This window comes from Helianthus annuus, chromosome 3 (assembly GCF_002127325.2).
Source record: "Helianthus annuus cultivar XRQ/B chromosome 3, HanXRQr2.0-SUNRISE, whole genome shotgun sequence".
NCBI classification, from domain to species: domain Eukaryota; kingdom Viridiplantae; phylum Streptophyta; class Magnoliopsida; order Asterales; family Asteraceae; genus Helianthus; species Helianthus annuus.
Window position 1 is genome coordinate 119,908,907 of NC_035435.2, and position 11,765 is coordinate 119,920,671.

Genomic DNA, 11,765 nt, shown 5'->3' on the forward strand with positions numbered 1-11,765 from the left:
TATAGAGTTTTGGATCCTACTTGTAGAAGGGGGCTTGCAGTTTGTTGGAATCTTTAATTATTCGTATGAATTCTTATTAGATTTGATTAAATATTATTGATAATAAAAATTTGTATTAGATTAGATTTTAGATTTGATTAAATATTATTAATAATAACAATTTGTATTAATTTAGATTAATTATTATTATTATTATTATTATATTATTAGTATTATTAATAATTTTAATCAATTAAATGAGAGAATGACAAGTGTCACAAAACAGGTTTCTTTTATATTATACTAGTATTAAGCCCCTGCATTGCAGCGGTTGTCATAAAACCGTGTTAAGTAATAGCAATACTATACCATTGTCAGCGACCACCAATACCGGAAAAGCTCGTAAAAACAAAATAAATAAAAACGGGAAAAAAATAACGCCGAGCGAAAAGCAGACATAAAATCTTTGAATCACGTACGCTCGTTGCTGAGAAATTAAACCGAAACGGAAAACATAGAAAAAATAACTAAGTCCATCCAGGACCCGCGTGTTGGACGAACTTGTCAAACACAGAAAAATAGATGTGACGCGACGGGCCAGTCAAACGGAAAAAAAATATACAAAAAAATGTTGAACCCCAAACGCACGTTGCGATGTGTTAACTCACAAAATTTAGAACGAAACGAAAAACTTGGGAAAGATGAAAAGTATGGTGGACCAAAATTGAAAAATAAAAAGAGTTGGGATTAAATTGCAAAAGATGAAAAACTTTGGGTTAAAAGTAAAAAAATAAAGAGTCTAAATTGTAAAATTGAAGTTATTTATTAATTTTAGATAAAGATAAAGATAAAAATAAGTGATATCTATATATTGATTATTAATTAATATTAATATTAAAAGAATTTATTAAACAAATATAAATAAAGTTATGAGATTGAAGGAAAAAATGACATGTGGTATTATTTGAAGGTTAGATAACATAGATATAGATTTTATTGTAAATAAAAAAAGAAAGACCTATTTCCCGGAAAAATTACTTAAATCCGCAAATAGCCAAATATTGTCCATAATATTAATCAAGTATTATCTTGGTCTCCTCCGTTCATCCGGCGGCTCCGATCGATCAAAAGTATTATTCGAAAATGGCGATGCAAACTGGAGTTAGCACCTCCAAAGTTCTGATCCTCGTCGGAGCAGGTTTAATTTTCATTCTCTTTTTGCAACTACTTTCACCAACCCTAGAAGAACTCCATGCTTATTGTAGATAGATTAATCTCTATCAGATGTTTATAATTCACATGCTTAGAGTTTCGTGTTTACTTCCGTTAATTTTCGTTAAAAAATTAGGGTTTATCAATAGTTATAGCTGACCAGTTGAGGGTTGGAAATTTTAGGGTTTATTGCTGCTGGTGATAGATATGATACAGTAACGGAACTAGTTAGAGAATAATTCTGTTGAAACAGAGGTGATTTGACACCTTAGGCAAAGCCGACATCGTTCTGATCTGTTTCGTTCCATTCACAGGAGAGGTGCTGGGCTGAATGCCCTGCCTCAAACATTGCTTTACGTGTTTTGGGTGCAATGGATGTGGACAGTGTTAGGAATTGAAGTGGCACAGCGGAATAATCGGTTCACAACGAAGACACAATAATAATATGAAAATAATAAAGAAACACGAACTAGAGAATTTATGTGGTTTGGTCAGTGTGACCTACGTCCAGGGGTTGCAACTAGGGATGTTTTATTAGCTCATTACACAAGATTACAATACATAGCATGAATGTATATATATAGGGAACAAATTAGGGTTTTAGGCTTGGTGAATGGTGAACAAGATACCTAAACGGGCCTTCCATACATCCAATTTGAACAAGCCTAATGGCAATTAACTAGCTTAAGGACTTTACCCCAACAAACAGGACTTGAGAGGAGAACTCAACAGTTAAACGTGCTCCGTAGGCTTGGTTTTAAAATGCGTGCATCAGGAGCATATAATGTCTGATGCGCACAATGCACTGATGAGATCGCATTAGGTGGTGCGATGCGTTGCGATTCCATGATGCGAGGATGATGCACTCAAAATCGCATAATGCGCTCATGTGCACATTGATGCACGCATTATTCTGAATTCGACCACTATAGAGTAAACTTGTACATTGAACTGATGAAGTTGTTAAGTGATTTCCTGCATAGATTACATGTACACATAAGAGTTAAAGGCTTATTTTGGTTATATAGAACTTCTTTGGTAGCACTAGACCTTTTTTTCGTATTTGTTTATTTATTTTAATTTCTTGTTTTTTAGTGTTTAAAAGTTAACAAGTTAAAATATTATCTATAAATATTTTTTAAAATAACAAACGCCTTGCATATGTGATGCGTGCGCATCACGCATCGGCGTTTGGGATCTAAACACATCGGAGCGCAATGCGCATTTTAAAACCAAGCACGCAGGACTAGTACGATAGTACCAGGACGGGTGAACTTTTGGGAAGTCTCCACTCGGGCAAACCAAAACAGATCCGTGAGCTCCTAGTGGGTAAAACGGATAATATATGTGGTACTAGAGGCCGTTTGTTACAGGTGATGAGTATAACAACCTCTAAAAGCAGAACTTAAAACTTGTGTGTGTCATTAACTATATGTTCTGTTTGATCCGGTTATAGTGTTAAATGCTGCAACTCTGGAGTCTATGGTAATAGAGGCTAAGATTAAAAACAAGTGTGTTAGGTTCGTGATGTTTGTTTTTTGGTCTACACAATACTGATAAACACTGTAAGACTTAATATCATCTTGGCTTCCCTTCGCATATGTTGCTTAATGTTGTTATTTAACCTTTATGTTTTTATTTTTGTAATTTTTATTCGCCATCTAATGACATTCTTGTGCTGATTAGGTCTGACTAGTTCTGTTATATTAAGGAGTGGAAAACTCTCAGATATATTATCAGAGCTTCAGGAGTTAATGACGGGTGTTAACGAAATTGAAATCCAACCTGGAAAGTACGATAGTGCTGCTCTTGCAGCACAGGTATCTGAAAAGCTACTTAGACAATTAAGACTGCATATGCTATATCTTTGACACATGTTTGAAATTGTTTTCAAATAATTACTTGAACTAGCTATACTTTGACTTATTTTATTCCTGGCTCCCTTCAGATTCGACAACTGGCACAAGAAATTCGGGAGTTGTCTCTCTCTCGACCTGTTACTATTTTCAATGGAGATTCCAGTTCTAGTGGTAAGACATTTAGGCATCTTTTATACTTCTTTGAGTATTCATAATGGGTCTTGCTATATATGTGGCTGTGTATTAACTGTCTGTATTCTTGTTATGATTAGCTTTAGTATTCACAATGGGTCTTGCTACCATCTTATACAACTTACATTTCACCTTCAATTAAACATTTATCTCATAAAAGGTGTGATGAAGATAAATAACTCCCTAATGTGAAAAAAACAAAATTATCTGATACATGATTTTAGCTTGGTAATTGGTATATCTTTGAAACCAAGATCCATGAAATTTCACATGCAACATGTCAACTTGTGAAATGTAAAACCGCCATTTACTTGAGTAGTTGAGTTAAATCATTGCTAATTTAACTGCAATGCTGCTCACTGGTTATGTGGATTTTCAGCTTGATTTTTTTTTCTTAACCTCCCATATGCTTAGAACTTAAAATTCTTATGTAAATTTGGCCCGCAGGAGGCTACTCATCTTACTTGATGCCAGCTGCAGCACTAGGAGCAATGGGATATTGTTATATGTGGTGGAAGGTAAGATTAAATAAGGGTAGTAAATTACATTTTTGGTCCTTTATGTTTATACCAATTTTCAGTGGATGTCCTTTATCTTTATAAGTGTCAAGAATCGTACTTTATGTTTAAAATCCTTGCACGTCACGTCCTTTACACTACTAACAAACGCTAGTTTTTTCTTTTAGGTCCAATCACCTGCTCTGCACATGAGGGTAAATTCGTCTTTTTACCCATTTATTAACGAAAAAATAACAAACAAAGCACAACTAAACCTAAGTTTTTAAAATTTGTTGTGGTTTATTTGTTAATTTTTTTTAAATAAATGGGTAAAAAGACAAATCTACCCTCATGTGCAGGGCATGTGATTGGACTTGATAGAAAAAACTAACGCTCGTTAGTGCAAAGTACGTCTCGTGCAAAGCTTTTAAACATTAAGTATGATTCTTAACACTTTTAAAGATAAAGGACATTCACTGAAAATTGGTATAAACATAAATGCCGAAAAATGTAATTTACCCATTATACCACTGCTTATAAAAGTCAACGAATTGTTTGACTGGGTGTATTCCCATTTAATCCATGTTCTGTCGCAGTTAATTTTATTTTTCAATTTTTCTTCAGGGTTTATCTCTTTCTGATGTTATGTTCGTAACTAAGAGCAATATGGCAAATGCTGTATCGACGGTTTCAAAACAATTAGAGAATGTTTCTGATGCGTTAGCTGTAAGTAATACTTCATTCATAGATTGTAGTCTGTTTTCTTTATTTATTTATTTATTTATTTTTGCTTTTAATATTGAATGCCAACTTGTTTCTTATTATAATCTGTAGTCTACAAAGAGACATCTATCAAAAAGACTTGAAAACTTGGACTGGAAGTTAGATGAGCAGAAGGAAATAAGTAAACTGATCGCAGATGATGTAAGACTGATTATTCTTTTGCTTATATCTTTACTTGATTAATGCACTTGTGAGTAAAAGGATTCAGATTGTCATTTGCATATTAACCCAAGTCTTTTGCAGGTAAACGATGTGAAGTCCAATCTTAATCAGATAGGTTACGACATCGATATGATCCATCAAATGATGGCCGGATTGGTAAGTTTTTTCATTGTTGTTCTACTAATTTTTATAAAGAGTAAAATGCCATTTTCGTCCCTGAGTTTTGGCCAATTTTGTGACTTTCGTCCAAAGGTTTGTTTTTCCGCATCTGAATCCAAAAGGTTTGAAATCTTTGCCGTTTTCATCCAGCTTGTAACTCCATCCATTTATCTCTGTTAAGTTAGGGGTATTTCCGTCTTTTTGTTAACTTAAAGGGCAATTAGGTCTTTTTCACTTTATGTACATGCATTTAGCATAATGTACAAGTATGTGAAAAGACGGAAATACCCCTGAATTAATGGTGAAAAATGGATGGAGTTAACGATCTGGATGAAAATGTCAAAAATTCAAATCATTTGGATCCAGATGCGGAACAACAAACCTTTGGACGAAAGTCGCAAAACTGGCCAAACCTCAGGGACGAAAATGGCATTTTACTCCTTTAACAAATCTGTAACGTTGCTCGTTTGTTCTCTATTGCTGAACAGGAAGGAAAGCTTGATCTTATCGAAGGAAAACAGGTTAGACCTTTTCAATCATGAATATGTTTTGTTTCTGTTGTATTTATTTCATGAAAGATCTATCGCTTACGGTGCTTGATTTTTGGTCAACAGGATATGACCAATTCAGGTCTATACTACTTGATGCAAGTAGCTGGTGGTATTAAAGATGGAATAAACGCCAAGCTCTTTAAGGTCAGATATTATAATTTCTTATTGGTAAGTAAGTTAATCTCATATGACATACGTTTCAATGCACAATAGGATATTGAAGCTAAGATAGGAGAACAATCGAAAATTACATTTGAGGAGACTTCGTTAAAGGTTCGTGACGTGTTTTTCAACACTTTCTCTTTTCATTATAGTCATACATAACACTTTTCGTGGTTGACTTTTTGCGCTTCAAATGTTCAGGGCCTTCAGTTTCTTACAGATGCTAATGATTCGGGCCCAAAAGAGAATCCTGTGCTGACTAAAATGAGCACCAAGGTAAACAAAGATCAAGATAACGCTAAATCAAGATTTCGTAGGCCGTACCCGGTGGGTTTGTCATTTGCTAAAGATATATGATTGGTTGAACTTTGAAGGGTTGGAATGACCACTATTCTTTCATCTTTTTGCCAAGTTATGAATTCATACTATTCAAAATGTGGGTTTCGTTTGATAATGATATCGAAGTTGGTGGTGCGTGACGGCACGCCATCTGTATACATATTTAACTGCTACTTGTAATGTATAATTGGACATGGGTTTTATGTACAATAATACAAAGTAAGAGTTTAATTGTACAGGCCTGAATGTGGTTTCATTCATGGTGTATGTTAAATTGCCGAACCCTGCATCATCAGCATGCGTTATTCTTGTTACAAGTTGATATATCTATACGTCTTGACAGTTGGTCATCTGACCTATGATCACAAGTTCACAACCACCAGTTTGCAGTATGGATCCTCAGGTAATAAATTCTTATCAAAGTTCTCAGATTGTGATTGGATCATTGGTTTCTTCGGTGTATTTCATGAGTTCGGTCCTGGTAGAATCTACATAAACCTGGCATGGGTGGGCTAGCGGGTCATACCTGGTTCGGGTCAATAAGGGCCGTTTTTGAAAAGGGTCAATTTGGTTGAATGGTTCAGGTCAAAACAGATTTAAACAAATATTAAATTGTTAAATCAAATAATCCCAGTTTGAACAAGTGCGACACATATATCCTTTGAGATCTGAATAAGTTGCTAACAAATCTTTTGACATCAAAAGTTGTACAGTTTTGATCTATTCAACTTGACTTGGTTATCAATTTACTCTCTAGAATCTGTACAGTTTTATCTTAGATAGCTCATTTGAAATTAAAATCAAGGTGGATGGAGCACGAGTTATACATGAAACCTCAAGGTAAATGAACGTGATAGAAATAAAAATAAAAATTATTAATTAAATATTGACAATAAGAAACTATACTATTGAAAATTACAAAGTACACGAGATGGTACCAAGGCGTTGGGAAGGTGTCCTTCCCCATGAGGTTGATGTATAACGGACAAAAGGTGTACACTTAAGAGTAGAATTAGGGTGTGTGAGTTAGCTGTTCTAAAACACAGAAAATGATTTTGTTTAGGTATTTGTTGGAAATAGAAAATGTTAGATTGGAAGATCTATTATTAATTATTGAATATATCAGGGTTTATTAGCGTTCATAGACAATAACCAAGAAAGTAGATCAAGTACAAAAGGCCACGAAAGACAAGTTGACGTGGTTTGAAGAAACCCTACTTCTTTGAGGACGAAGACAAGTCAATGCAGGATTACATTTGAACGTAGGTGATTACCGCAAGCTAGAAAATTTGATGACCGTGCAGTTTAGAACATCCCGCTCTTGCCTTCAATCTTCTGCTCATTCTTATTAGACAAGTCGACCTGTTTCTAATAACACTTATTTACTTATTTTCTTGATGCCCAGTATGACCCATTACAACTAGATCGTTATCCCAGTATGACTTGTGACAATACCTTAAATGTCTAGATATGCCCGAACTTAGATATATAGGTTAGAATTGAGGAGTATTAATCTACATTACCCACGTGGTTTGAGCTCCAAAAAGGCACTTGGCAGGCGGCAGGTTGTTCTCAAAATATATTCAACTGAAATTGAGATGGAATATGTAAAACACGATCGCACCACGCGGTACTAGCTCACGTACAAAATGTATATTCAACTCGATGCTGACTTGGGTTTCCTGATAAATAAATAGCAGTACACCAAGCTTGCGGTGGTCATTGGATTGTGAAGCTCCAATAGAAGGTTTCGAAGCCAACAAATTTTAGCCACAACATTTGCTACCCCACAATATTCAGCTTCAGCACTGGAACGTGATATAACTGCTTGGCGTTTTAAAGACCAAGGTAGAAGATTTGGACCCAAATAAACACAATATCAAGAAGTGGACCGACGCGTGTCTGGACATAGCCCATTCTACATCGGTATACGCACGCAAGGAGAAATCAGTTGAGGAACCAAGAGTAAGATCAGATGAAGAGGTCCCCTGTAGATATCGAATAAATACGTTTTAAGGCATTCCAGTGATCAATCTTCATGGAGTGCATGTGTATACAAACTTGCTGGATTGCATAACTAATGTCGGGACGAGTAAAGGTTAAATACTGCAGAGCCCCGCTAAATTACGATAAATAGTAGGATTATCAAAATCAGAACTCACAGTAGCACTCAACTTTGGTTTGTAATCCATAGGGTGGCCACGGGCTTACAGGATGACATGCTAGCACAATCATTGACCTGTTGAGAAAGAAACTATTTTACACTGTATCGAGTGACATGAATCCCTAAGAAATGACTAAGGGGTCCAAGATCTTTCATATCAAATTCAGTTGCAAGATGTGACATAAGATGAACCCGCAATTTGTCAGTAAAAGTGGTACGAATAATATCATCCACATATATAAGCAAGTATTGCAGTCGCCTGACTATGATGATAAATATATAGAGAACGATCACACCTACTCTGTTGAAATCCCAAGGTAAGAACAAAATTCGTGAAATGTTAATACCACGCCCTAGGTTCCTGTTTTAAACCATAAAGAGATTTCTTCAACAAATATACATGATCTGGATATTGGCGATGGCGAAACCCAATGGGTAGATACATATAAACTGTCTCGTTAAAGTTACCGTGAACAAAGGCAATGGTTACATCTAATTGATGAATCGGCCAAGACTGTGACAGTGCTAGTGATAAAACGCTATGTATAGTGGTAGGTTTAACCACAGGGCTAAACATTTCCAATAGTCAACCCTAATTTGTTGATTACTCCCGTCACACACTAACCTAGTTTTATAGTGTTCTAATGTGCCATCTGACTGAACTTTATAAAAAATAACCACATACTACGAAGAACATTCATAAGTGACTGCTTAGGAACTAACTCCCATGTCTTATTTTTAATAAGGGCATTAAATTCGACAGTGGCATTATGCCATTCCGTATTAGACAAGGCCTCCTTAGGGTTCTTAGGGATGGGAACGAAGACAAAGGAATAGAGGTTAAAAATGTGTTTAGGTTTGGAAATACCATCCATAGCACGAATACACATAATACGACAAGGAGGAGGAGGAGGTGGAGGGCTGGGAAGAATGGACGGAGCAAGTGAAGCGGTTTGGGACGGTCCTGTTTGGGCGATTGAGTGTTAGGTAGTTAGAGGCGGATTGGGTGTTTGATTGAGGGGGATGCTAAGAGAATTTGGGCCGGGTTGTGTTTGGACAGGAGGGTTTGGGTCGGGTTGGTTTGGTTTTGGCTAGTTTTGTGTCGTCTAGAGTAGGTTATGATAGGTGAGGTGTTTGGCGGCTCGGGCGTGGTGGTTAATAAGGGGACATGTGGGGTGGGGTGGTAGATGACAGATGGGTAGGTGTTTGAGTGTTGTTCTAGAAAAGAGGGTTATTGGGTTCATTTAGGAAGTCATAGGAGTGTAAAGGTGGTTTTGGGGGATTGGCAAAAGGATAGGTATGTTCATAAAAAACCACGTGACGATGTATGATGATTTTATATGTTGTGAGATCAAGGCATTTGTAACTTTGGTGATTTAGGGGATAAACGAGGAAGACACATGGCATGGGACGATAGGCTAGTTTGTGGACTTTAGTATGGGGAATGAGCGGATAACATAGACATCCAAACACGCGGAGATGCGTGTAGGCTGGGATGCAATGATATAGGCTTTGGGTAGGGGCTTGGTTAGTAAGTAGTTTACTTGGCAAAATGTTAAGGAGGTAAGTTGCAACCTCCAAAGCGTGATGCCAGTAGGTATTTGGTAAATATGAATGGGCTAAAAGTGTCCGAATGATGTTATTAGTGGACCTTATTTTTCGTTCAGCTTTACCATTTTAAGAGGATGTGTGGGGCAAGAGAAGCGAAAATGCATGCCTTTTTGTTGGCAAAATTGTTGGAACATTAACTTTGCATATTCCTTGCCATTGTTACACTAAAATTGTTTTTTATTTCAAATTGGGTGTTAATGAAGTTGGAAAATGTGGTAAAGATGGAGAAAACTTGGAATTTATTACTTAAATGGTAGGCCCACAAGAAATTGGTAAAATTATCAAGAAATAAGACATAATACCGGTGACCTCCCGTGTTTAATACAGGAGAGGTCCAAAGATCACTGCGAATTATATCAAAAGGTAAAGTAGTGAAATTACTAGAATCAACAAACGAAAGTCGAATATGTTTCAAACACACATGATTGACAAAACTTAGTTTTTAAAGTACCACAATTAATAACTAGAACTTTTAAGAGAATGCAATAAATTTGATCCCGGGTGGCTGAGATGTTGGTGCTAAGTGTCTTGAGAGATAGTAGTGAGGGTTGTAGGAGAGGACATCTTGGAAACTTATGTAGGATCAAAGGTATAAAGTTCCCCTGAGCTATTGCATCGTAGGATAGGGTACGAGTCTTGAGATCCTTCACCAAAAAACCATAAGGGTCAAACTCAGTAGAAAGTTTATTATCAGTTGTGAAATGACGAACATAACGCAAATTTTTAATCAAAGAGGGTGCGTAAAGGACTTGGTTTAATTTAAAAGGCGGTAGGAGAGGAGGTAAAGTTAGGTTGCCTTGTCCAAACAAGAATGGTTTTACCATTACCCACAATTATACTACGAATTATGCCATTATTAAAACAAGATGAAAAGTTAGAGTTACGAGTCATATGACTTGAGGCACCTGATGTGCGTGAAGTATATATATTTTATGAAGATATTTCTTTCACACGTATTTAGTTTTAAAATAGTTTTTCCCTATACTAAACCACACACATGAAAGGTAAGTGTACCCATCGAATGGTAATATATTTTTTAGGTAAGAACCGCCGAACCAGATATCAATCCGTGGATGCGGTTTTGCGGTATGAAACTTTTGTTACTCTAAAGTCGTTTGACTTAACAAGTTTGGTTTTTTTTTTCTAAATTATCATGCAATAATAAAAGTACTAAACTAACAAGAACTAACAATATCTAAAAAGAAGTTGCCTAAACTAAGTATCCACTAATGATTATATGACAACTAAGTGAAGTATTAGTGATGAGACAACCTCTAGATTAACTAAGTTCCGGTCAAGGTTCCAAGCTTTATAATTCTTTCAAAAAATTAAAATGAAATAACACTCTAATCACCTAAGAATCATTCTTTTATGGTCGGTCGTAAAGTTGACGTTAATCTTTAAACATGAGTTACTCGTTTGTCAAAACTCCTAACTCGACAACTTAGGGAGAACTAATACGAACGACACACTAATCATCCTAAATTGTTTTTAAGTAAACAATATTCCAATGTTGTTCTTGATATGAATCACAAGCATGATCATGCTAGATAATAACTTTGGCCTAAATCATCATACTTACACAATTACATGTTATAGAATTCACATAAACACTATCATGGTCTTTCCAAATCTAAGTGTAAGAATTCATACACACAGTTATGCAGAAATCGCGCCTAGGCGGTGATTAAACGGTCATCGGAGGTCTGCCACCTGGATTTTGGCAAATCGGTCAAACTAGGCGGCAGTGGTCAAAATCAGGGAAAATCGGTCAAAAATCGGGCCTAATTGGTCAAAATTGGACCGAATCAATGTAATGGAATGAGTTCTTAACTCGTTTGGAACCAAGATTGAACCAAAATTGGGGCTACGACTTCTTTCTTGTGCGCCGTGTCTGATGAGAGGGGGAAGAGTGACGTGTAATGAAAGAGATGGTGGGTTAGGTTTAATTAAGTTTGGGTATTTTAACATTTAACCCCCTCTATCTTTCACAACTTTACATATGGTTCTCAAACTTGTAAATTTCTATATAAAAAATATAAAGTTAACTATGTATTTATATAATTTTGTAAAAATATACATAAAAAGTCCAATC

The 11,765-nt window shown here is 35.9% G+C and overlaps 1 protein-coding gene across 1 annotated transcript; it reads left to right on the plus strand.

The window, feature by feature from the left end:
• The first annotated feature begins 1,023 nt into the window (after positions 1–1,023).
• On the plus strand, positions 1,024–6,131 carry LOC110908092. The gene is made up of 11 exons (XM_022152998.2): positions 1,024–1,177; positions 2,878–3,011; positions 3,140–3,221; positions 3,690–3,760; positions 4,364–4,465; positions 4,574–4,663; positions 4,766–4,840; positions 5,332–5,364; positions 5,458–5,538; positions 5,608–5,667; positions 5,758–6,131. Exons 1-11 carry the CDS (start codon positions 1,123–1,125, stop codon positions 5,911–5,913), a joined length of 939 nt encoding a protein of 312 aa, XP_022008690.1. The 5' UTR covers positions 1,024–1,122; the 3' UTR covers positions 5,914–6,131.
• Positions 6,132–11,765: the final 5,634 nt, after the last annotated feature.

What these genes read in the sequence shown, in the direction of transcription:
- LOC110908092 (XM_022152998.2), top strand. Translation starts at nt 1,123, where the DNA reads ATGGCGATGCAAACTGGAGTTAGCACCTCCAAAGTTCTGATCCTCGTC. An exon ending in GTAAACTGATCGCAGATGAT is followed by an intron (nt 4,664 to 4,765) that starts GTAAGACTGATT and finishes AGTCTTTTGCAG; the next exon opens with GTAAACGATGTGAAGTCCAA. An exon ending in TTGAGGAGACTTCGTTAAAG is followed by an intron (nt 5,668 to 5,757) that starts GTTCGTGACGTG and finishes TCAAATGTTCAG; the next exon opens with GGCCTTCAGTTTCTTACAGA.